General features: G+C 43.4%; 1 protein-coding gene across 5 annotated transcripts in view; it reads right to left on the bottom strand.

Annotated features, from left to right (window-relative positions):
• The window catches only part of kdm6ba (lysine (K)-specific demethylase 6B, a), a 106,188-nt gene that overhangs the window by 4,616 nt on the left and 74,515 nt on the right, over positions 1-27,057 (bottom strand). For 3 of the 5 annotated variants that reach the window (XM_032544702.1, XM_032544701.1, XM_032544703.1), the window contains 14 exons: positions 26,254-26,315; positions 11,380-11,465; positions 8,799-8,920; positions 8,510-8,633; positions 8,223-8,315; positions 7,818-8,103; positions 7,618-7,695; positions 7,208-7,378; positions 6,869-7,054; positions 6,053-6,595; positions 2,162-5,844; positions 1,835-1,961; positions 1,438-1,543; positions 1,104-1,309 (listed from right to left, as the gene is read on the bottom strand). In XM_032544702.1, coding sequence (XP_032400593.1) covers positions 1,104-1,309; positions 1,438-1,543; positions 1,835-1,961; positions 2,162-5,844; positions 6,053-6,595; positions 6,869-7,054; positions 7,208-7,378; positions 7,618-7,695; positions 7,818-8,103; positions 8,223-8,315; positions 8,510-8,628 — 5,598 coding nt within the window. In that variant the 5' untranslated portion in view covers positions 8,629-8,633; positions 8,799-8,920; positions 11,380-11,465; positions 26,254-26,315. Of the gene's footprint in view, positions 1-1,103; positions 1,310-1,437; positions 1,544-1,834; positions 1,962-2,161; positions 5,845-6,052; positions 6,596-6,868; positions 7,055-7,207; positions 7,379-7,617; positions 7,696-7,817; positions 8,104-8,222; positions 8,316-8,509; positions 8,634-8,798; positions 8,921-11,379; positions 11,466-17,395; positions 17,492-19,819; positions 20,199-26,253; positions 26,316-27,057 lie in introns of those variants that run through there. The other 2 variants (XM_032544706.1, XM_032544705.1) reach the window with 2 other exon arrangements.

Below are 27,057 nucleotides of genomic sequence, written 5' to 3' on the forward strand. Positions count from 1 at the left end.
GACATCCATCATGGACAACACCTCGCACCCCCTACATGACACTGTGGGGACCCTGAGCAGCTCCTTCAGCAGCAGACTGATACACCCACGGTGTAAGAATGTAAATGTAAATGTGCTGTATTTATATAGCGCTTTTCCAGTCTTAACAACTGCTCAAAGCGCTTTTACATCTACAGGAAACATTCACCATTCACACACATTCATACACTGTGGCCGGGGCTGCCATACGGTGCCACCTGCTCATCAGATAAACATTCCACACCATTCACACTCCGATGCGCAGCACCGGGGCAACTCGGTTCAGTGTCTTGCCTAAGGACACTTCGACAATGACTGCAGGGCGGGGATCAAACCACCAACCTCCGATTGGCAGGCACCCGCTCTACACTGAGCCCCACCGCCCACAGAAGGAGAGGACCAGTCCTCTTCATCCCGGCCGCTCAGACTCACAACGCGCACTACTTGATAGTGTTGTGGTTTCTGTTCCTGTTTTTCTCTATCTACTCACACACTTTCTGTTATCTTTAATATTGTATTTATATTATTTTATTACAAGTACTTACTTTTCAATATTATGGTCTCAGGTTAATAAATTTAAATTATGCTACCGACTCTTGCTCTTTGCTCTAATTACACATTCAACTTAATTTTTAACGTCACTTACACCGCAATATTGTTTCTCTTATCATGGCAACTGCACTTTAAAATTCCTTTGGTTTGACGCCATTTTACTTGTTTGTGTGTTTTTGTTTTTTGCTGTTATTGAAAAATGCTGCTACTGTAACGACAAAATGTCCCCGTCGTGGGATGAATAAAGTATAATCTAATCTAATCTTCTTTCAGCAGATTTTAGTTACAAGATTGAGCTGGTAAAGCAGTTTTGTGTTTGTAGTTTTGTTATTTATTCAGTTCCGGAAATTACATGATCTCCACAAAGCTATCGTTAGCTTGAGATGGCTGGCTGATTAAAGAGGGAGGGACTGTCTCTTTTTTAAATATATTTTGAGAATGAATTGCGGCACTTTAGTAATGCTTAATGACATTAAATCACACCCTCTATTGCTTTAATATACACTGTGATTAGAGTATGAGAACATATTTACCTGCAGACTCTCTTGGAAGCTGGAGGCCTGGTACTGGGCATACTTGGCAATGGTGGTGTGGGAGCGGCTGCTCTCGCAGGGCCATGTCTGGCCCGTCCCACTGGGGTCCCAGTTCTCATCAGCAGGCTGCTGCACCTGGGTCCTCACCTCTACCGCCTGCTCTGCATTAGCCTCAACCAGTGACTTTGTAGAAAACAGCCCCAGGTCTAAAAACCAATTGATGTAAACATGTAGTAAATCTGTCTGTAACTAATGGTTCAAAAAGTTTGTTCCCCAGAAGTATCAGGAGAGCTTAATGAATGTTGCATTTACAGTCCCACAAGTGTAAACTTACTGAGTCGTAGAGATCCAGCCAGGCCTCTGATGACAGTAACAGGATTTTTTGGGTCTGTACAGAACTGCAGCAGCACAGGGGAGAATGCATCCCTTTTACTCTCCAACTACAGAGAAGAAACATCACGTCAATACACAGTAATGAAAACTGCTTCAAGTCATCATGCACAATGAATGAGGGCAGCACATGGATATGAAGGTACATATCTAAATATCAACTGTAACCAATTTAATGCTCTTTTGCTTTGAAAAATGTATTATTTTTGTGCTGTCTGATTAAACATGAAAGTGCCTTTCCACCTTTTTCTTTGTTGGTTGAATTCTTCTTATTATGTTTACCATGTGTACTTATGAATAGAATGTTCATTTCCCATATGCATCAAATGAAAATGACGTACATAGATGCTGGGTGTAGGAGGGTTGAGTTTCTCTCTGGGAATGGGTTCGTCCGAGGTCATGGCGGGCTTGACAGAGAAGGCTGGGAGCAAGAAAGATTCTTTGAACTTCCCTTTAATTCTGGCCCCCCTGCAACAGAAAAAAGAAGACATTAACAGATGCAAACGTGAAGATACAAAACACAGGTTTCTGTTACTACTGTGCGCATGAGCTACCTGATGAATCATTTAGATTAAGACGAATGAATCCTTGAAATATGCAAAAAAGGCCTTGTAAAATCTTCACATTAAATTGATTTACAAAAAAGTCATCCTCCATTGTGCACTTACTTGCAGGATCTGATGATTTCACTGGCAGTGTTTGTAATGTTGATTTCCTCCAATGGGATCCTCTTTTCCTCCACCTCAGACGCTATGAATGTCTCCCTGTCCCCGCTCTCTACTTTTATTAGGCGAATCTTTAGCTCTTTGGGTGGGCCATCTGACAGCGCCTTCAGTTTCAAGAAGTCTGTTGAACCCAACGAAGAACCAGATTCAGAGTCTTTTTTCTCCTCAGAAGATCTCTCGCTAGAACTTCTCGAGGTCCATTCTGAATGCTCTCCACTGGTGGGGCTGGCACCAGATGGCTCATTTTGTTTTGTTTGATCTGTGTCATAATGACCCCGATTATTCTCAGACCCCTTTTTGCTCTGGAGGTTGAGGTCGCCGAGAATTCTGCGGTCCTTCTTCTCTTTATCGCTCTTGTGCCGCTTGTGGCTGGAGCTGAAATGAGTGGAGGAAGATGATGATGAACAAGATGAGGAGAAGACCATCTCTCTCTTTTCTCTATGCTTCTTTTCTTTTCTGTCTTCGTGCTTCCTGGTGCTCCTGTGGCAGTGACTTTGCTTTTTCTTTTTATATTTCTCCCTGTCTTTATCTCTATCCCTGTGCCTGTCTTTCTCTCTGTGTCCCTTTACTTTCTCAGGTTTGTGTCTGTCCTCCACTTTGACATGGCCATCGGGTTTATCGAGGGAATTCTTGTTAGGAAGTGACTGTCGACTAAGCATGACCTCGCAGCTTTTACCCAACTCTGCCAGAGAGGACTCCGAGATGGTCTTCAACAACCGCTCCTCTTTGACCACCTTAATAGGATTTATGGTAGACTTTAATCTGTCCTCCATTGTATCTCCATCATCTCTCCAGACATCAGCGCCCTCTATTTTCAATTTCTTGTCTTCTAGCAGAGGAGGAGGGGAGGACTTAACAGGTGGGACAGCTGGACTGAATGGTGGATCTGACGTGGGAGAACTGTTTTGCTGCTGGCGGCATATATCAGGGCCCAGCGACAGTGACGAGGAATATTTGACCCCAAGCAGAGCTGATGGAGGGGGTCTACCAAAAGGTCCACCACGGTAAGCATACTTCCGGCTCTCTAGGACTGTTGCTAGGGACTTGAACATGCTGTTTACACCTGTTTGGTGGAGGTGGGGTCTTTGGGGTGGTGGAGAACAAGAAGGTGTCTCAGGGTCCTCCTCGTCCTCTTCCTCGTCAGCCTCACTTTTAGTTTGCTCTGGGAGGCCATAAAGTTTAGCCAGGTCACTGTGGCGGTAATTGGTGTTCCCCTCTCCCATGTCCATTGACCGTTTAGGGTTCAGAGGGGTGTTTGGAGAGGGTTTAAGGCAGTCCTCATCCTCTTCATTGAGAGAAGATGTTCGGCTGCAAGGGGAAGCCAGAGAGCCTTGGCGACTGAGCACAGGAGGGCTAGCATGAGGATTGGATCCAAAGTCTTCCTGGTTGGGCTGATGCTTCATTGCTGGAATGAGGTCTGGGGCACAAAGGTAACTCTTGATAGGCTGGACACTAGGAGTAAAGTTGTCAAGAAGACGTGTGGACCCAGTCTTTTCACTGATATACATCTCCTCTTCCTTTTTGATAGATTCATCGAGCATGGCCATAATGTTAGCCAAACCATCGGGAAGCAATGTGGACAACTCAGAGGGCTCTTCCTCAAACTGGGCAGAGTCAGTGCCACAGCTGCTGGCATTTTTCAAACCACTACTTGTCACCGGCGCGTGGAGGATTTCCCTCATGGAGCTGGACGATGAGCGTGGGGGTGTGAGGTTTTCTCTGGGGAAAGCCTGATACAGTTTGGGGGGTTCTCTAAGTGCCAAGGTAGGGAGAGAGTGTTGGCTGCTGTCTCTCGCCGTGGCTGAGTCTTTGGATTGGTTGGGTGCGGCTTGCATTGTCGGGGGCTTGTTGGGGTATACCGACTGGTTCATCCCTGAGGTATTGTTTGTTGATGAGGGACTGAATGTCGTTCCACCATTGTTGCTCCACATCTCCCTCTGTCTTTGCTTTTCTCTGGCATACTCCGTCTGAGGTGTAAGGGGGGGTGGCCGAGGTGTAAGGGGGGGCGGCCGCAGTCTTTCTACAGGAGTAGTAGTGGTAGGTGTCTGACCTGGTGGACAGGGGTGCACGCCACCACGGCTTAGCCAGGGGTAAGGGGGTGAGGCCTGGGAGCTGGGGGGTGATGGATCTGAAGGAGGTGCATTAACAGAAGAGAGCCGAGGAGGTTGTGGTGTTGGGGAAGTGTTGCAGGAGAGTAGTCTCTCCAGATTTTCAATAGCAGTCTGCTCTTTGCCTTTTGCACTGCACAGTTCCTCCTCCCTCTTTCTCTCCATTCTTTTTTTCTCCTCTTTCTTCTCCCACTCTCTTTGTTTTTTCTTTTCTTCCTCCTGCCTCTCCAGTTCTCTCTTCTTTCTCTCCTGCTCCTGCCTCTCTGCTTCTCTCTTCTTCCTATCCTCTTCTTGCCTCTCCCACTCTCTCCTTTTCCTTTCCCGCTCCTTCTTCTCCCATTCTCTCTTTTTCCTCTCCTCTTCCTGCCTCTCCCATTCCCTCCTTCTCCTCTCTTCCTCCTGCCTCTCTGCCTCTCGCCTCCTCCTCTCTTCTTCGTGCCTCCTCTTTCTCTCCTGCTCCTGTCTCTCCCATTCTCTCCTTCTCTTCTCCTCCTCCTGTCTGTCCAGTTCTCTCTTCTTCCTCTCCTCCTCCTTCTCCAGCTCCTTCCTCTTCCTTTCTTCGTCCCGCTTTTGTCTCATCTCCCATTCTTTCTTTTGCCTTTGCTCTTCTCTATTTTTTCTCTCTTGCTCCACTTCTCTGTCCCTCTTCCTCTTTTCTTCAGCTTGCATGTGACCCTCTAGCTCTGCATCAAGCTTGTCTAGAGCCTCTTCAATGGATTGAGGAACAGATGTCTGAGCTGGTGGACAAATCTGGGGCTCAGAGTACGCCTGTGTCACAGGAAATTCTAAATGATGACCCAGTCTGGATGAGAGGGCTGGAATGGATGGATTGGATGGCTGAGGTGCAGTACCACCAGTGGAGCGTGGAGCTGAGCGGTATGTAGTAGCAGAGCTAGGAAGAGGATTTGAAACTCTGCTTGTAATCACACTGTCCCCTGCCCTCTGGTGCCCTGAGGAGAACAATGAAGATGATGAGGAAAATGCAGGAGTTTGCTCCAGCTCTGCCTGAACATAGTATGGCGTCTTCCCCTTCGTGGGCCGGGACTTGGTGGGTCCCTGTTGTGGTCTGGGCAGCTCCTGTTGTTGAAGCTGGTTCGCAGTGGTAGTTTGGCCTATCTGACATCCTGGCTGCAGCATAGCATCCAGCTGAGAGATGGGGCTAGTGACGCCACGGGCGGAGGTTTGGGTTACTGGCTCTCTTCCTCTCTGCCAACTGCTATTACTGCTGCCATTGTTCACAGGGCAACCAGCAGGGAGTGATGTGTTTACAGTGGAGACACCAGCCATGGTTACACCAGTAGAGCTCCTGCTGTTACTATAGCCACCAATGGCACAAGAGGCCTGGGATATGGGAAGATTGGCTGTGATAACAGGTGTTCGAGCAGAATTGGTTTGGGGCAGAGGAGGGCTGACATGGTGGTGATGCTGGGAAGGAACTGGAACCCGGCTATCCGCGACCTGATTGTGGCTTTGCTGGCTCTGAGGTAGCAGTCCTGGAGGCCTGTAGATGCCCGACTCCTAAAGAGACACAAACAGAACAATTTTCAATTAATAAATGGAATAATGATCACTATCTTGATAACTGCAGCTGGATTAATAGATTGACTGCAGTACTAGTTTATTTAGTAAAAATACCTGCTGCGTCATATCACCATAGCATCTATGCCTGCAGAATAACAAACTGATATAAACTTGGTTCAAATGAGCATAAAGGCCTTGTACTCACTAGGGAGTGACTGCTGGGCCTGCTCTGGTATCTCCAGGCCTCATGGGGCCTACTTTGCAGACGCTGAGGTACTGAGGTGCTGCCACCAGGAGAAGGAGGTGGAGGGGGGCCCTTGTGACCGAGCCCTGGATGAGGCTGGAAGTGGCTGTAAGGCACACTGCTGCTGCTGCTGCTGGTGCTGGTTGCAGGAGGGTTTGCTGGTGACAATTGGGCATGTAGATGTTGATCTCTGTCTCCCCTGGTTGGGGTAGATGCCGTGTGAGAGGTAACTTGGCCGCCACCTTGGCCCCCAATGAGAGGGCTTCTCTGGTTGTGAGCACCACGAGGCTCCATGGTCTGGCAGGGTTTGGAGCTGGGGTAGGAGGAGTGAGGGGACTGCTGGTTTACAGCCTGAGGTTGGAATGCATCTTTTTGGAGCTGAGGAGCACATCCCTGCCTGTAGCTTCCAGGGGAGGAGTTTGGTGGAGGTGAGAAGTTTGAAGGAGTGGAAGAGGCAGGAGAGGACTTTTGGGCATAGCTACCCATTCCTTGTTTGTTGGTTTCCTGTTATACAACAGAGGGTGAGCAACATTGCAACAGAGGATGATTAGAACTAACAGAGGATCTGATCACTGCTGCACTTAACAAAAAAAGGAAATCAATTTTGGGCAAAATGTTATTTACAGCCCAGTAAACAATACTCTGTCAGGTTCAGAAAGTTATGGTAATCAATAGATCTTTATGGCACCACTCAATCCAATAAAGACTGCGGTCAATAGTAAAATGTCAACCCCTGGCTCCAAGTACCATATATCTAACGAAGGGATATTTTCTTACTGTTCTGAGCTGGAACTCCTGCGATTGTGGGTTCTTGCGGTCAGAAGTCTGGGGCTGCCAAGGAGTGTTCTTGTGAAGAGGGTTCCAGAAGGCAGCTTTTGGAGGGAGGTGGTGGACTGATAACTGGTGCTGAGATGGCAGAGACTGGCCAGGGCCAGGGAAACGCTGCAGTCCAGGATGGGATACCTGCACAGGGAGTGGGTCATTACAATATTTAACCCAATGATCTGACTAACAAGAACATACTAAATTGTAGATAAAATCTGGAATGGGGGTTATACAATTCAAGTATTTGTGGCTGTTTTGGTTTAACACAAAATGTTTGATCCTGTCGGATACCTGATCCAAACTCTTTTTTCTCTTGCTGGGGCTTGGACAGTCTTCTGCAGCTGGGTGGGAGGACGGGTGCACGGATGGTAGAGGAGTGTGCTGGATAACAGAGTGCTCTCCCAATGGAGGGCCTGGCCTCTTCAGCTGACCCCCTAGCATCTTCCCTGGGTAGCCCCTCTGCTGTGAACAGAAAAATGAAAGGATCAGTACGGTGGCAGATGAATATAACTAGTCCAACTACTGAAGTGTCGGTTCAAAAACATTCCATTGCTGAAAAATCCAGGTAAAGCTCGGTGACAGGGGCAGAATTGAGTATGTCTTTGATCTTTCTGGTTGCAGCAGTAACAACAGCCAGAACAGAGATTGTTCTGTCTAAATGGATGATGAAACATGATCATAGCCAATTAAAGAGCTCCTACCTGGTGCACCTGAGCCCACATCTCATCTCCCAGCAATGGTGGACCCCGGGGAACGTGTTGCTCCTGAGGACCCCCAAACTAAAGCAGACAATAAAGACAACACAGAAACAGTGAACAGAGTCAGTTTTTCAATCTAAGAAAAACTGTTTAACTCTGGTGTGTAAATCTACCAGCTCATCACCTGTAAGATTGTCACTGACCTTCAGCAGTTGGTTTGGCCTGTTGGGGGGAAGATGGGGGTTGGGGGGAGGGCCGCCACTGCCTGCATAGCCTCCATTATGGGGACGTAGTGTGTGCTCATTGGGCAGTGGCACAACAGGATGTCCTTGAGGAGGGAGGTGGGATTCATACAGCTGACCTAGTTGCTCCCATGCTCTGTGGGGAGGTGGAGGGTGAAGATGATGATGAGAAGGTCTCGGCTGCTCCCTCTGCAGACCTGGTAACATTGGCTGTGGGAGCTCAAGTTTTTCACATCCTCGCATGGGCCTGGACAGCAAAAAGACAAAAGGGTTCAAATTTATTACAACAAACTAACAAAAAACAGATCTTGATTATACCACAAGCTTGCATCATCACATCACTTTCTAAATGTTCTTTTGACTTACCCATTACTAAAGAATTTACTGGGATGGTTCAGTCCGCCCATAGGACCAGGAGGTAGATGTGAAAGAAGCTGGTGGTTTATTCCAGGCGAACACCTGCAGAGTAACAGAGACATCACACTTGGTACAGTCGGATGACATTTCCTAGCAGTTTTTACACAAAGGTTGTCAAGTACATTTGAGCTTTTACTTCAGTTCCGTTATAAAAACGGGAAACTTTAAAGCTGATTAAAGATTAAAGTTGATAAAGAGGTTTGCAAGAGTTTGTGTGTGTTGCCATGGACACAGACCTGGCAGGTGGCTGCCAGGCGCGGCCGCCCACGGGAGCCCATGGTCCCCGGTTGAGTCCGTCCAGAGGGAAGGAATCCCGTGTGCCACGCCCGCCAAACTGCTCTACTGCGTGATGCATCCAGCCTGCGGATGTTAGTATTATGACTTTAAGGTTATCATTAAATATCTTAATAAAGAGAAAATATAATCATGTGTTACTGTTATAAAATCAATATGTACTGTATATCATATACTTACAACAGTCTGTCAGTGAATGTTATTAAAGTGCATTAGCAAGCTCATACTCACCAGACTAGCTGTGTCTGTGAAGCCCTCCACTGCAGCACAGAGAGGGCCTCACTCCAACACTGACAATGTCTGTACTGTCCGACTCCTCTGTCTTTTGCACCAAGAACCCCAAAGCCTGTTAGCTACAGTGAGAGAGAGAAAAGAACAGGAGAGTGTCTATATGAGAACAAGTAAGACAGAGACACACTAAAAAGCCAATAAAAGCCAGTGGGCTCTCTATTATATAGGTGGTGCAAGTTGAATATAGGGCAATACAGAGCTTATTGTGGCAAGAGAGAAACCCTTATTTACCCTTCTATGTACCCTTATTTACATCTAATTCCCACCACTAAAATGTCATCTGATTCTGTTTATGTTCAGATATTCCAAGATTAGCAAGATTAGAATAATTTAAATGAAGACTTAAATCATGATGGTCTTTGTCTGTAGCTGGTTGCTATGAGTCAGTCAGCCAGTAAGAGGCGCCAGTAAGCCACTGGGAACAGAAAAGAATTATAAGTGAGGCACAGATGGCTCAGTAAGGAGCTCACCTATGAAGACAGACCTGGGGTTACTGTAATCCTTACCATGGGCCTCCTGATAACAACGGACAGAGGGAAAGACTAAGAGTGAGAGGCCTTGGTCACATGCCAAGTGTGTCTGTGGGAGTGTGTAGTGTTGGAAGCAATGCCAAGTGTGCAAGCTGCATGGTTGCGTCAGTCTTTGCTGATTTTGTGCATGTGAGAGGAGAATACTGTGGTCTCTTATGTAGATGAGAGAGAGAGAGTGTGTGCGTGCTGCAGTGCTCTGACTGGTGTATATATAAAGTGTGTGTGCATGCCCGGTGGATACACTAAGGTTTAATCTCATTAAGGCAGGCATGATGGAGAGGGAGGGGGCAGCAGCGACAGACGGTCTGAACAGGATGGAAGGATAGATTAAGGAAAAAAGATGGAGAAGGAAGGAAGGGATGGAGGGAGGTGGAGTGGAGAGTATGAACAGTGCCATGAAAACGCCTACACACCTTACCACACACACACATACAGAGAGACGACACAAAGAAAAACGGTTGAGGGGCAAACATAAAAGAAGCTGAGAGATAACTCCTCCCCTCCCTGCTTTTTGAAACACCCCACACACACATACACAATACAACAGACAGAAGGTGTCAAGATACAAAGATGTGCATGTACCTTGATTAAAAAAAAAAGACAACAAATGAGATCCCTGACAAAAGCTGAGAGAATATGTATTAGGCACCTACACACAATCCCCACTGCTGTTAACAAACAGATACTTGCACTGAAGATGTAACAGATGAAATTATTTAAAATCTGAATGTTTTGTCATCTCTGTTAAATTGTTATACTAAAGATGATTTAGCCAAAAACAATAATAACCCATTGCAAATGTTAAAGACACATAATGAGAACATTTTTTAAAAAGTGACAAGTGATGTATATTGCATTAGTTGGAGAGTAACAGACATGCACACGCAGGTTATGATTCATTTCTCTTGCTCAGTCTTCCACCAGTTTTCCTAAATTAGCTCTGGTCATACGCAGTCCTTCCTCCCACCAGTTCCTCTTCTCTGCCTTTCTTTCTCCCACCAACTCTGGATGTCTCTGTCTCTATGTTAAGCCCAGTCGGGATATTTCAATCGCAACACACTAGGGCTGATATGGGAAATAAAACCAAAATCGCGACACTCGGCTCCACAAACCTGTGTTGCGGAGTGAGAGGGCAGAATCGCGACACACCCCTTCCAACTTCTAGAGTTATCCTTCCCATCCAGATCCAATGCTACCACATCTTTAGATTACTAGTAGTCCTTTTGGTGCCTTATTTCTGTTTTGTCTGGTAAATTTAGCTAACTGTAAAGACGCCTCTAAACAAAAGGGGGGGCACCGTTAACGCTAACGGAGGTGTAGCTAACGTTTCGAGTGGCCGCTGCTCTAACTTGGGTGCCTGGGTCTGTTTCCCGTTGGTTCAGTAAACTGCCGTTAGCATCCTTAGCACCGGAGTTAAGTGCTGACCTGGATGGCTGCTACCTGGCTGAGGGTTGACTGTGGAATGGATGTGTCCCTGGGGCTGTTAGCTCTCATCCCGACTGAAGCAGAAGACAAGGGTGTGCTAGCTAGCTAAATTACATTAGATTAGTCATCTACCTATACAGTTAACGTTACTGACGACCGTGGTCAAAACAATCATACTAAAAATAAATGAGTGTGTTGAACAGTGTCGTAATTAGCATTAGCTACTTGTCAATCAGCACCTTTACAGTAGCTAGGTACCAAAGCACTTTTTCTCTTCATTCCCCCTACAGGTTGGGAGCGGAATTGTTCATTACTGTTACCATTACCACTATTCTAATGTCTCATTCCAACAACTTAATTAACCCCTGAAACGATTTTCGAAACATTATTTTAAGGTACAAAAGAATCTTTGATGTTAGATCGATCAACATCGAAATCAATCAATATCAATACATATGCAAAGATAGGCTGGCATTAACTATTGGGCTGCACACAACATACTTTAAGACAAACTGACACACACACACACACACACACACACACACACATACTCATGCTGAGCTTACCTTTTAGAGTAGCACCAAGTTATTGATTCACAGTTGTGTTATGTCTTAGCTTTGGCTGCCAATCATCTCTCTGGGGCTCTGCAACCCTGAAAGACAAAGAAGACAAAAACCTTCATGTCAAGCTGTCATTAAAACAACATGAAGCCAAGCGAACACAATACTCAGAAGTATGATGATATATGAAGCTTCAAAACACATGATATAATTCAGGGCTGAGGGTGGTCTTTGCTTTCAACGTGAACCGACAACCTCTTTGTCCTGCTGCTTTCTGACTTTCTATACAGGTCACTAAATCCTCCTGACTTCTGAGGTGGCACATGGTTTCAGAGCAGCGTGAAAAACTTGAAGGTGTCTCAGAGACGAAAAAATCTACAGGGAGGCCGGCACAATGGGAGCGAGAGGCTCTTGTTGACTAACTCTCGCTTGCTCTTCTAACACAGACACAATGTGCAGCTTAACAGGCAGACAGACACGCAAACAAGGCTGATCTTGCCCTAACAGGAAGAGCCAGGTCAGCTAAGTCAACTATCACATGTGAAAGACTAGAAGCAAACATAGTAAAATAAAACACATGGCATAAAGGAGAAAGGGAAGTGTGACATGGAAATCAGAAAAATTAGAGAAAGATACAAAGAGAAATCTAGCAAGAGACCTAGTTGGGACTGGTGAGTGCAAACAAGGACACAGTGGCAAGTTTTGTAATTACCACTTTTATACAGGGTGTGTGTTTATGTCTGCTGTGACCAAACAGTCGTCTCCTCCCGTTGCTACGCTGGCTATCACATTGCTCACATTACTCTACCAGCACAGTGTGAGGAACTCAGTACTCTGAAACCAGATAGTGTACACGCCTGACGGCAGACAGTGTTACATACCAGCTCGGATTCTTTCAGATGATACCAAAGTGATGAAATGTGGTGAGTTAGGGTTCAGTACCCTAAGTATACGGAGGAAAACAGTGAGAGTGTGTTTGCAAGCATTGCGCATTTTAGTTTTTGGGGAACCCCCTCATGCCTCAGCGCCCTGCACAAGGGCTTACCCCAAACCGCTGGCCCAAAACTCCGCCCACCTGGGACACCACTTACAGTCAGGTGACCGGGGGCGTATTTTCGCACTGCCCCAGGTGTGACAACAGTGGGAATTTCTCAGACTTTGTGTCATTTCTGCTTCATATGCTGTGCGCATCTTGGGTTGATTTTGCATGTGTGTTTAGACAGACAAACAGGATGTGATGACGAGAGAAGAATCAAAGGGAAATGATGGGGAAAATTCTGTGAACATGTTGATCAATCTGTTAAACACTTTTAACAGCTTAGCAATTAAAAGTTAGAATTTGACTGATAAAACAAATATTCAGCTTCAGTGGAACTTTGAAGGCTGCGAGTGCTTAACCGTGATTGCTTTTAGCTTCAAACTCAATTTAACCACAACAAGCTGTAGTGTTAACATCACAGAGTACGGTCTAGACCTGCTCTTTATGAAAAGCGCAATGAGATAACTGTTGTGATTTAGCGCTATATAAATAAAATTGAACTGAATTGAATAGTGTTTCTCTCTACAGCGGAGTACAGTGAGGTAAGTCGAATGAAGAATACACAGCTGATATATTTATCAATTTCTGACAGATGTCGTAGATGACGTAATTCGCTGTTACATCAGAAATTCCCCCACTGTACAATTTCAACTGAAATTCCCCATTCCTGTCACAACCCTTGTTTTTGTAATAACGCTAGATAGTTGTTCCAGCAACAGCAGCTATCAGCTGGGAGGTGGGGCCAAGCAGGGAGCTTCGGCAAAAACACACCAACCAGAAAGCTAGAACGCAAATAAAGGAGCTCTGTTGAATCCTCTGTGGCATCTAAAACAGAAACACACAAACAAAATAAAAAATTCACAGTAGTCCCACGTGATACACAAAGCAAAGTCACACACGTGTGGCTGTGCACAGGGAAACTTGCTTAGACTTTACTAACATGAGCTGGGGGGAAACGAATGGCTGATATTAAGATGTTCAGATGACGTCTGTCTTTGTGCAGTAGCCATAATGTATTCGCCCTCACTCTTGCCTGCCAACCACTGGCCTGCTCTGTTCCCCAGCCAGACAACCACACTGAGGCCATGAGAGGGAAATAGACTGGAGATGAGGGGAGGCAGTAAGGGCATTTACTGCAAAAAATATCCATTGGTACAAGCGTAAAATTGTCCTTGCATGAGTTGTTTGTGCGTGTGATGACGCAGGCTTTCCTCATCACATCCACTTAGTTACACACACACACACACACACACACACACACACAGCTGATGTTGTGTGCCATCACACACAGGGCTGTGTTGGTTAGCCGAGGATACGGTAAGCAAACATTGTTCCGGCACACAAACACAGAGGCATCTTACCTCCGTGGTGGACGATTATTTCCTGCTGGCATCCATCTCAACAACACAACCTTTCTTCTAGGGGACAGAGCTCTGACCTAACCCTTAACCCAGTTACACCCAGGCCTTCCACGCTCAGCAGCATGCCAGCACGCCATAACAGGCCAGATAAAAGCGCTTATTTGTCTTACTTTGTCTCCTCTGGCTTAAATGTGCACTTCTGTAGATATGTTCATTCAGGTCAAAGCATAAGGGGAGGAAGATCTCAAATCTTCACATTTTAACTGCTGGGTTGACATTGAGTAGCTTTTGAAACAACAGCGATAACCTTTAGTTTAGCAGCAACCACTAACCAAATGCTGACTAGTTTTGGCTGTGTGGGCGGCTGTCAACATGCTGGATGGCTTGTCAACACCTCTTTTTCCATCGATTTTTTATTCTAAAAAAGATTGAAAATGTTGAATTCCGGATCCTCAATTACAAACTGACGAGAAAAAGAAACAGGACGAGGAGAAGGAGGAAGGGTGCTGGTAGAAAAACATGAGGCCCCTTTTGTCTCCTGCACTCACCACCCTGACATCTGGGCCTGTGACTGACAACACACAATTGGGTTAGTTAGTGTGGTGTATCTCCTTTTCTTTCGCTCTCTCTCTCACACACACACACACACACACACACACACACAGAGAGATCAGATGCATGTGTGTGACGTTAAACAGAAGGGGAACAGAGCTTGAAGAGGAGAGGAAGCTGTCGTCACAACCACAGGAAGTAGGCCTCCCTGAGGGGTGTGTGTGTGTGTGTGTGTGTGTGTGTGTGTGTGTGTGTGTGTGTGTGTGTGTGTGTGTGTGTGTGTGTGTGTGTGTGTGAGAGAGAAAGAGAGCCTTGGGGAGGGGTTTGAAGGCTGAGGCTTCCTGTTGTAAAGATATGAACTGTTAGTGTGTTTAAGTGTCTGAAAAAGCTTTTGGAGTGTAATAAAATAGATAAGTGACTAATGAGTCTCTGATGATGTTAAACAAAGAGACAATTCAAAAACCTGGTTGGATCAAGTCCTAAAATAAACCTCAGACACACAGTCATCTTGTATGAACCGCACGTGTGTCCAGCTCATGACTCGCACAAGCCTCATCAAAACAAGACAGTCAACTGACTTGGAAAACCATTTACTTGCCTCTGACGCTGTCTTTTTAGCTTCTGGTAAAAGTAAATGACAAAAAATATGTTGGCTGTGTGTGTGTGTGTGTGGGAGACAGAAGAAAAGTGTGACTTAATACCTGGCCTTTGTCTCTAAGGAAAGGAAAACAGTGTGTAAATCCCAACAAACCGGAAATCTAAGAGGACGTGGGCGACAACTGACAATGACTTGATAATCGTCACTCTCGATTTCCACACTTGAGCAACCTCAAAAGCCCCCAAACTTTCTTTCTGGTTCATTGTGTAATTATTTTCAACAACAAATCTAAGAATAGCTCAGGACAAAACAAATCACACTGCCTCTGTTCATAAAAATAACCAAAATCCCCCTCCTTCTGTCTCTCCAGGTCCTTCTATTCTACATCTAGGACTTGCGCGCACACACACAAGCTCAGAAATACACTTAACAAGACAAGATACTCTGCTTCCTGGGTAACAGTTGCCAAGGGAACCAGTCGCATCTTCACTAACAGTTATTAAACCACCAATAACCTAGAGAGGCAGAGATGGACACATTCATTACATGGTTTTTGTGTGGTCTTTACTGATCAACATGTTTACTGAGACACAGGGCAGGCTGACCTCACGCACCATCCTCTTTCTCCATAGTACACAACAATATGTCTCATCAGCAGTCTGACGCGGGCACGTGTGCGTGTGTGTGTACGAATAACAAAAAACAATGTGTGTGAGACCTATATATGCATCAGCATCAGAGCTAATGACAGCATGTGTACAGATGGCCGGTGCAGCGTTGTTCGTACTGTGGGTGTAATCACGCACAGATCATTTTGACTTTATCAGAACTGTGACGCAGGCTTTTTTTGTTTGTTTTTGTTATGACTCCGCTGTTTGTTCATTTAGTCCTGAGAATCCAAGGCCTGGTTACAGATTCCTTGAATACCAGTCTTTCAGACATGTATGTAAAAAAATAAGTCTATTATGCACACAGGCCTACTCGTTGTCTCAGTTACCATTTATTTTGCCAAGGTGGGTAAAAGTAGTCACAGGAGGTGAGGGGAGGTAAAAAAAAGAAAGGAAGTAAATTATTTCCAAGGTGTGTAAGTCTGAAACTTTGTATATATGAGTCACACACACAAACACACAGTAGGAACACCACCCCCCTTCCACCGTGGCATCATCATCAGTGGCTTAGCGCCAGAGATAACACAGAGTGTTGAAGCCATTACACTGTTTGTTTTACTGTTTTTGTTGTTGTTGTCATTGTTTTACTGACCGCTCCTACACAGAGGAACTGAACTCAGAGGGTCCTTTTTTCTCTCACTCGGCTAAACAGGCAAACAGGTCATAAACACCCTGTTACCCTTTAACACAGCTTTATTCACTCAGGATGGATTCAATCTCCAGACAATACTCTTTTCTTATTATAATAGCATTGTTGATTCTCTGTTGAAAATGCTGACATGTTCCACATTAGCATATTTGCCTTGCTTGTGGCTGCATTTTGCTGCCTCTTCTAATTAAGTTCATTCCTCAACTTCTAGACTGAATTACACTGATCTGTTTTTCCTCATTGTCCTCAGGTCCAAAACACAACAAGACCACAGCTGTATGTATGACCAATATTTATAGTTATGGATGTATAAGCCTAATAGGTTGGCTGGCAGTATAGCAGGGTCCTGCTAAACCACAGAAACTAATGAGAAATATATAAGGACATGAAATAACCCTTTGCCTATTGTGAACCCTAAAGAAATGGCGTTCTTCCTGTGTTTTAGGGTCTGGCCATAGTGTTTAAAACATGGAGGTCTTCTTTGTGACGTCACCCATAGATTTCTAAAGAGTCAAAATGAAGCTCAAAATGGCCAGCTCCTAGTGATCGCCATCTTGGCAGTGCCTGACGTTGGCTAATCTAAAAATGAGAGTTGGAGCGTAGATGAAGCCCCCTACCCTCTCTAATTCTATTGTAAAGTTGGGACTTTTAACATGGGATCCGAAACAACAGCTCACATTTGGAGCCAGCCTCAAGAGGCCACTCGATGTAATGCATTCTTTAGCTTCCTTGTTCAGCACCAGAGATTCCGTTTGCGTCTGGCCCACACATGTGACCAGGATCCACAGCAAGCACGGTGCATGGTGGAATTCCACACTTGCTTGACCCCGTTGACCCTGACCAAAAACCTTCATCTTGCTGTCTGAACTGCAGGAGAATAAATAAACTGACCGGTATTTTACTGCAATACTGAGGGCAGTCAACCAGCACTGTTCCCAGTTATAATGTAATAAATTTAGTCAATACTGTACTATAAATACTACTGTACTATCTGCCATGTCATGTACTGCCTATCATGTAAAAAGAGGTATTCAAACTGTGCCCCTTTAAAGGTTTAGTGTTTTGCTGACATAAAGGGACGGGAAATTCTTTTTAACTGTTTTCCAAACAATTTGCCAGCTAACACGTAGAAGAACTTGTGTTTTAACGCCTGACCTGTTGGGGCGTGTGGGAAGTGTTTGAGAAATCGTCAGCAGGGCAGATGTTGTCTTACACCTCCTTCATTCCCTCTCTCTTGGTTTGAGTTGCTCTCTGGAGGAGAAACAACAGCCGTTACTGGAAAGGCTGCACAGCATGGTGTCACACAGACAGACATTTCACCATGACATGACCACTTCCCTTTGAAACACACACAAACGGTCTATTTGTTTTGTGTTAGAGGCAACAAAGGCAGACGAGAGGCAGGAGAAACCCCAAAATCTGATGGACTGTCACACAGCCAAGACACACACACACAGCGCTTATTTCATCACCGTCAACTGTCAAAGCAGTGTTAGATGAGTAAGCACTTTAGTCCAGCCTACTGACCTATTTATCATGCCAGACGCACACATTAAGGAAAAATCTTAATTACATCAAAGTCCTGTTGGAGTGTGTGTAGAACCTGTATGTATTTCTGTGTATTGTAGTATGTGTTTATCCTTGCGGCACACCTAACTGCCCTTTGGAGACATAAAGTTGAAACACACACACACAGTCTGACACACACTCCTCATCTGCGTACTCAAGTTGTGTGACTCACTATTGACAACTGTTAACTTTATTTCCATCATTTCTCTTTCCTCATGGCGCGTGTGTATCACTTTAATTTTCCTCCATGTTCATTTTTACTCATAGTAAAATGGGCGGCGATTGTTCATTCACTGACACACACACTCCTATTGACATCACGAGACGGGGGCGGGGGAGAGCCAAGGCAGCACACAGCCGGGAAAGAGTGTGTGTGAAGCGATTTGAAGTTTTAACATTTTACAACCTCCGACATCAAACGTAGAGACAAAACGCGCCACTGCTTTCCATGCCGATCGATCTGATTGATAGGAAGTGGACCTTCAAAGGCTTTTTTGTTTTTATTCACGACCCCATGCCAGCACACTCCGCTCTTCCTGATCTGGTCTTCATTATTGTGGGCAATAAAGTGACAAATAACCCCCCCAGCCAGGCACAAATGATCATCAACTGCCTGTCCGATGACCAGTGAAAACGGGTGCGTAACGTTTAACGTCTGTTGGCGTCAAACGTTATTAATTACCAACAAGACATGACCGCCCCCAAACTACTCGACTTTCTCCTCGTTTAAAATCCATTGTTTAGATTTTTGTTACACATCGCCATGCGTAATTTCAATGCAGTTTTATAAAACAGAGACATTCGCGCCAGCCGGGTGTGTTATTACGGTGTGGGGACATGCCACCTGACTCCAGTGGGCTTTATTATCCCCACCGGAGGGCATGGGTCAAGATAAGAGCGCCAGAAATGGGTTTGGAAGACGAAAAGTAACTTTAGTTTGGACTAGAGTTCCCTCTAAGGTGATAATACTTTAACTTTCTCGTTGACCAAACAATACTATGTGGTCAGACTTTAAGGGCTCTGACTGAAACCCAGACCTAAAGGACAGCGCAAACACCGCCCCTCCCCCCCAAAACGAGAGGCAATGCAAATCACTTCCTTTCAATCCGGCTCTTTGTGTGCGTAAGGTTTGACTGGGGGTGGTGAGGGGGCAGCTATCCATTCACTTTATACGGCTGCCGACCTCAGTGATCCTGCCCACCCCCCACTCCAAGGTAGAGAGCCACCCACTATTAGGCTACACACACACAATGGCGTGAGATCTCCTTACACAGGCAATTTTCTCCCCCTGTCCTCCAGGTCTCCTTCCCTTTTCTAGCCATGGGATGATCTGGAGTTTTCAGGGCAACAATGACCAACCTAGGATCCGGGGTGTCCCACATCAATATGAGGATTAGATCATTTCACCATTTCATGAATATATTAGGATAACTACTTTGTACCTTGTTTCATTACCAGCGATGTAAAGGATGGATTCTACGTTGAAACACAAACAGAAGTAGCCTAATGTGATAGCTTTCCCTGGGACGAAACCTTAAAAACAGGGGATTCATTTGTGGCATCTGACACAACAAGCCCAAGAACCCCAAATTCACATCAAAGCCAATTTACAAAAAATGCTCCGCTCCACGTGCACTGAATGATTAAACATGTCCAGTAAAGATGATCAATCGCGAATATGAGCTAAACAATTCTCCGAATCGAGACACGCACGCGTGGGATTTTAAGAGTCACTTGTGGTTACGAAAAAGCACAGAGAAATTCCCCCACCTCATCGATTATAGACGATCCAGAGTTACGCTTTAATCAATTACAATAATCCAATAGGTGAACTGCTGTCATGGATAACACCATCTCCAACTTTTAACAACAATAAACCATAATGAAACAGCATTTCTATATCTGGAGAAATCTCGTGGTAAAACTTACCACTAAGTTGCCTGCTAACTTGCCTGCTTCCGACCAAAACAAAGTCGACTGGACTTTAAATGCTCCCAGCACAGCACTCACCGGTCACTGAAGTCCTTCGAATGGACGCTCAAGTAATAAAATAGCCCTTTCAAATTGAAATAGCCTATGTATCCAGTTCCTTTAGTAGGCTTTGTATCCGCAAGTCTGGAGCTCCGGGTCTGCAGAGAAATTTCCGAGGAGCCGGTTGAGGAGAGCAGCTCCAGCCCCGTAATCCCTGTTGGTCTCCGCCGCTTCCTCTCGAAACAACTATGAAACCTGATCTCCTTGATAGGCTTGGTCTTCTCTATATTCTGGTTATTATTCCGTTTGATGGCTGTCTTTGCCCTGTAGCGACAGTCCCGCTGTGCCGGGTCTCCGTATCTCTCCTCGCCGAGCTCCCTTTCCCCTCTGCTTCACACACAGAAGTAACCAGGCACGGATCGTATTGCGCTGAGCTCTGTTTTAAAGGGACAGAGCCACGCACACTCGAACACATGTGACGTCACCCCACGGCCCCGGAATTCCCTGAGAGCACAAACCAAATCAAACCAAACTGTCTTTCTCTACCCCTCTGACCGAGTCATACTCCTGGTACCGGAGCTGCTTCTCCTACCTCCGTCTGACGTGTGTTCATTTGTACCGGACTCGTGACCGAATGTTGGATTAGGTGAACAGCACCACAACATATTGTCGTAAGCATCTATTTTTGGTTGAGGAAGAGTATTACCCCCTGACGCCATTTTACTAAAGGAAGACAGAAACAGTAGGCCTAGCCTATCACTGTGTTATGATTAGATTTAGTGGACTATAAATAGGTCCAGGTATCAGCTCTACAGGCTAAATGTTCCAAAATAAACATATCCTGCCCTAAAGCTTTACTGGAAGACTGGAGTACTGGGAAACATTAGTACATTGTTGTGTACATGTTGTCCCTGATTTATTTTATAATAACATGCACCTTTAGGGTGTATGAGCTGTGTAACTACTGGCTTTATCAATATGAATAAACAATTTACTAATGATTTACAGATCAGTTATAAATAAATGAAATAAATGAAAATAGCCTACTGAACACTTTTCACAACCTACATGGCCACCCCAAAGTTGCTTTCATAAATAGAATAACTGATCTGGAAAGCATTACTAAATGATTTATTAGCCACTAATAGAGCAAGTAGTTGTTGCTTATAAACCATTTATTAAGGTTTATTAAAAGAGGTATTATTCTGTATGCAGTCCTATAAGTTGTTGAAAAAACTCTTAACTATACTTTATACAAATATAAGATTGTATGATGATATATATAGCAACTGTGAGGTTGTGTATAGATTATGCATAATATCTATATGGACTATATGAACTTTAGGATGTACATACTTTTTATGCAGTATTAGACAGTGGGGAGAGAGAGAGATTTAAACAATATCCAACTATGTATTGTATATTATTACAATACATTACACATGGATAGGGTTATAAATAAAGCCTAAGTCATGCGGCTAATATATTTTTTGTTCCCGTCTAGTGGGTGACATTAACCATCTTATATTTCATAACAAAGAAGTAAAATAATTATATGAAATAAGATCAGAGGCAGCCAGCTAAGATTTGTTGTGAGGTAAACAAGGCTTTAAAAACTCAAATGTGTCTCTCTAAGGACAGAAACATTTGTTCAAGCTTTTCCTTGCCAAAGTAACCATCCGGTACTAGGTAATACCAAAGAGTGCGCACGCATGCAAGCACGTACACGCACACACTCACGCGTAGAGGTTATATTTAGAAAGCACTGCCTCAGCAGGACAACAGGAGGCAAAATTAGCCAATGTGGGGAGGATGGGTATGTGTCATGAATGATGCTGAGACGATGGAGGTTTTTTAGGGTCATAACAATTCTAAAGAGAACAATATAAACAATAAAATCTGAACATAATCCCACCTCTGCCTTAGTAAAGATCAGTGATGCTATCATACTCTCTGTTCTTCTCTCTCATATCACAACAGGTTACAGTCTATTTTGAGATAACTGAAAGTATTTGTAAAGAGTGACAAAAGATTTGTGTGTGCTAGATCCAAACTGCTGGTGAAGTAAGTGCATGGCATGTGCGGTATGTACCACCAGCGTGGATCTGGAGTCTATTGTCAAGTGACAATGATAATGTGTTTTGTGTTGAAAAAGAACAGGGATGCAGCACAGTGGAGTCTTTATGACACTGGGAGGCAGTGTGCTTGAACATGGCTGTTCTGTTGGTTTAAGGCTGTGTGGAGAAATCAGCAGTCTCTTTGGACAGATTCAGTTCAGTTAAAGTACTTTTTTTAGGTGTTTTGGCCAAAATAGGAAGTATTAAGAGCTGCTAGTGTGCCTAAAAAAGTGAGTTAAAGTAAGAGTCTAGGTCAAAAATCAAGAGGCCACCTTCTAAGAGACTGTGGAACAAAAGCTTGTAGCAGCTGAAAATGTTGATACAAATTTATCTGTAAATGGATGGAAGTTGTGAAAAAAACTGTTAAGGTAATTCAATTTTAGACCATGTAATTACATACTTGGAAAACCTGCATCCTTAACGTTATAATAAGTATGCATTTTATATACACATCAGGTCAGCTGTAAATACTTTTTTATAATAATGTAATAATATAATGTTTTTATAACATCATCTGGATGCAGCTCCTATGCATGACAAGCAATCCTGGATATGTGTGGAAGAGAGGCAGACGTGTACACTGCGTGTGTGCGTGCGTGTACTCTGCAGTCGTAGGAGACCGTGTCCCTGGTACAGATGGTACTTCTCAGCCTCCGATATGTAGGATTGTGTGTGGGACTATGTGTGTGTGTGTGTGTGTGTGTGTGTGTGTGTGTGTGTGTGTACATGTGGCATACAGTGAGTCAGCCTTTTGGGTACACTGAGACACCGACAGACACGATAATAATCACCTCCACGCAAATACTCACGCAGAGACACACCACAAGGAGACAGAAAGCCACACAGGCTGTCAGACAAACAGACTGGCTTAGCACACCCACATATAGCAGCAATGTAGCCGACTGACTGGAGCACTACAGTCTGATAATTAGGGCCCTTATTCAAGGGGAAAGAGGACAAAACCAGAGTCAAAACAGCGGCCAGTTGTAACGTTACAGTTCTTAGTGATGTCTGGTCGCTCTGCAATTTCTTTTGAGAGGATCTGGACATGCCCCTGTTGGTCAGTTTTGGGACAATATTGCATCAAAAATGTCCGCCTTGATTAATGTTACTGTACCTGTCACTATCAGTGCTTTGATTCTGAATGATATGTCAGACTTTCAGCTTTCTAAAACTCATGGTAGCCGCTGTCGCCATGGTCCCGCTACACGTTCTGCGATGCCATGTTCATCTGCTACACTCTGCGGTGCCCAGCTACGTCCTGCTGTGCCTTGTAATGCCGCACAGTGCTCTGCTATGCCATGAACTACTACAAAGAACTGCTACAAACTACTATTTTTTTTCTATTTTTGTTATTTCCACTCTTCACTCTAACCCCAACCGGCCCGTCAGACACCGCCTACCAAGAGCCTGGGTCTGTCCGAGGTTTCTTCCTAAAAGGAAGTTTTTCCTCGCCATTGTTGCACTGTTGCTTGCTCTGGAGGAAACTACTAGAACTTTTGGGTCCTTGTAAATTCTGGAATGTGGTCTAGACCTACTCTATCTGTAAAGTGTCTTGAGATAACTCTTGTTATGAATTGATACTATAAATACAATTGAATTGAATTGAAATTGAAAACTCAAAAACGTGCTATTTGCTGGATTTACTGTTGCTAAGAAAATGATTGCAACCCGTTCATGACTTGTCTATTTGTACATCGACCCTTTCCTTTTGGATGTGGTGTATATGGAGCTCTCTATGGCTCGATTGAATGGAGCACCAGGAGGGACTTTGGACGCTTGGCATTGCTGAATCCTTTAAGTCCATGTTGTAGTCTTGTGCTACAGCTTTTACTTCTATTTGTGCATGTGGTTTCCCTCCTTTCCGTCTTTCCCCTCTGTATTTTTTGGGCCCTGGGACACATTCTTATGTCTCAGTGTATTGTTTGTAATTGGTTGTAATTGTTCTCAATTTCTAAATAAAAAATTTGATCACAAAAAACAAAAACAAAACTATTGACCGGCATCCTTGCTTTCCCAGTTCTCAAAAATACTTGAAAAACTATTTGTCACAAGGCTTGATAATGTCACTGATAAAAACAATTTACTAATGGAAAGTTAGTATGGATTCAGATCCGGCAGATCAACGTCTATGGCACTAATTGAGTTTGTAGAAAGTTTAACAAATTGTATTGAAAACAAAACCTATGCATTGGGGATTTTCATTAAAACAAAAAAAGTATTTGATATAGTTGATCATAAAATCCTGATTAAAAAATGGAAAAGTATGGTATCAGAGGTGTGGCCTATAACTGGATAAAAAAACTACACTGAAAACAGGAGCCAGTTTATTCAAATAAGTAATCATCGATCAGTGAGCCTTAGCATTTCCTGTGGCGTTCCACAGGGATCAGTATTAAGCCCGAAACTATTTATCCTCTACCTAAATGACATTTGTAAAATATCAAATGTACTAAAATTTACTGTTATGTTGTTGGGATGGCTTGCAGCAGATGCTGGAAATGGTCACAAAATAAATTTAATAAATTAAAACTTTGGTTTAATTCAAATAGGTTAAAACTTGAACAAAACTAAATTTATGATATTTGGAAATCGTACTATAAATTCAGATGTTAAAATAGTAATTGATAACAAAATAATTGAAAGAGTCTATTAAAGTACATTTCTGGGTGTTCTACTTGACCACAAACTGTGCTCGAAGCCGCACATTAAATATCTGTGCACGAAGATGGCCACGAGTATTGGTATATTGATCAAAACTAGATACATAGTACCATACCAATATACCATACATGTTATATTGTGTAGAAGTTTGGGGAAATGCCTACAAAAGCACCTTACGAGTGTCAGTATAATAAATCACACAGGGTATTATGAGCACACTAATCATCATTTTTGAATTTTTGCTGAAATTTATGGAAATTCAAAACGGCATAAATTATGCTTAAAGTTTAATAAAATAATGTACAATGTAACATACGAGCAATTTTCAATGAAAGAAACAAGGAATATTATCTAAGAGGACAATGTATGTTTTAAAAAAAAACCTCTTTTGCAAACTGAGATTAAAAGCATGTGTGTTTCTGTTTGTGGACTCACCTTATGAAATGGACTGAACAGTGACATCAAACAGAGCAATATCATTCAGTTCAAAAATAGATTAAAGAAATCAATACTTGACCAATAAAGACTAGACCGAAACATAGGAATGGAATTGTAATGCAAAGACATTGTTGTATATTTTTGTAAGTTATTGTAAGACCTGAAAGATTGTATGCTGTATTTGCATATCTATTTGTTTTGTAACAATATGATATTGTGAAATAGGGGCAGGACCCAATAAGCGGTATGCTTCTTCTCAAACTTATCCTTTTTTATTTATTTAGGTCTTTTTCTGATTGTTTGAGTTTTAATTTTGTGGTGTTAATTTGTTTTGTTTTCTTTTGCAACATAGTTGATTGTATGAGATAAATAATAAATCAAATCAAATGATATGGACTAAGTCTGGACATTTTATATGGAAGAGTGGTGCAATTTATTATTATTATATTTTTGGGCATGTATTCTGTAACGGAATACGTTTTGAAAGTATCCTTCCCAACACTGACTATTCCATAGAGTTTGTGTGTGAGCATACACGTATGTGCTTAATGTACTTAGGTATTACCTGTTATTAAATATTAATATATATTCAGGATCCAGTTCAAGGTTCTTGTAATTACCTACAGAGCAATCAATGTTCAGGCACCAACTTCCATAAATGACTGGCTGCACCCTTATGTTGTAAGCAGATCAATGAGGTCCTCAGATCAGGGTTTACTGGCTGTTCCTCGTACTAAGCTGAAAACAAAAAGTAAATGAGCTTTTGAAACAACTACTCCTAGACTGTGGACGGCTTTGCCACATGTTTTAAGAGTGACTGCATCTGTTGAAATCTTTAAAGATTAAAGATGCATCTTTTCAGGCATTCATTTAGCCACATTGGTGACAGTATTATTTTGTATTTACGTTTTGTGTTTTACCATGATTTAGTGTAATTTAATGTGCTTTTTACGACTATTGATCTTTTTTACTGTATGTATTTATTTTGCCTGTGAAGTACTTTTTAACTGTCTGTGATAAGTGCTATACAAATAAACTTTACTTACTTATTATAAATGCATAAGGTGGACACAGTGATTAAACACCACATTAAAAAGTACTCCAAACTAACTTAATCGTTAGAAAAACATTAACACTTCAATATGTACTATATGTGTAGGCATTGTTGTTTGTTTGTGGATAAAAGAAATGACATTAAGATAGAAACAGAGGAGACCAGGGAAGTGTAAGCAGTATGTTAAAATAGAGCCTTACCTGGTGGTCATGGGTAATGTAGTCTGTCTCTTTCAGCAGGCCACCATTACACCTCCCACCTGCTGAAATCACAACATGGAGGAACAAAGGTCAGTCTTGAGGTCAAACATTGTCAGCAGCAGCCAAGAGCAAGACACAACTTCACTGGATACTGGTTGATTACTTGATCAACATTCACACACAGAAAAAACAGTCACTATGGACAGAAGTCATCCTAAAGTGTACCCTTTTATATCCATCAAAATTCAGTTTGGTAACCATGTTGAGCATTTTTAGTCAATGACTTTTTCCGCAAGTCTGTGGTTTAAAATTGGTCTGCAGTGATGAGGATAATGGAGCATTTCTATTTTTACCTTTTGTCAAAACTAGGTCAAAAATGTCTGACATTCCAGTGCGAGTTGAAGCAGTGGTCAGCAATCCATAAGCACTTATGTCAAGGGCCATAAGATCAACACCTTGTTCTGCTAGCACATGACAACCAGAGCTCATTTTGTGTTCTATTCTCGTTTCATCATATATATGTGATGTTTTCTGAGTGTGTGTTTTGTGGTCATTCTGTTATCAATATGTAATCTGGTGTGGTTTATGAATCCACAATGGTGTGTGTGTGTGTGTGTCAGCCAAAATGCACAGCAGGGCCCAGACCAGTGCTGTGGCCATCTGTGTGTGTGTGTTTCACATAAGCCGCCTGTTCAGTGATTCATTCACAGTGTCAGTGCTGGGCCACATGACTGAGAACAGGTGGCACTCTGGTGTACCTCCACAGCCCCCAACACACACAAACACAAACACACACACACACAC

This window comes from Etheostoma spectabile, chromosome 19, assembly GCF_008692095.1.
Source record: "Etheostoma spectabile isolate EspeVRDwgs_2016 chromosome 19, UIUC_Espe_1.0, whole genome shotgun sequence".
Taxonomy (NCBI): Eukaryota; Metazoa; Chordata; class Actinopteri; order Perciformes; family Percidae; genus Etheostoma; species Etheostoma spectabile.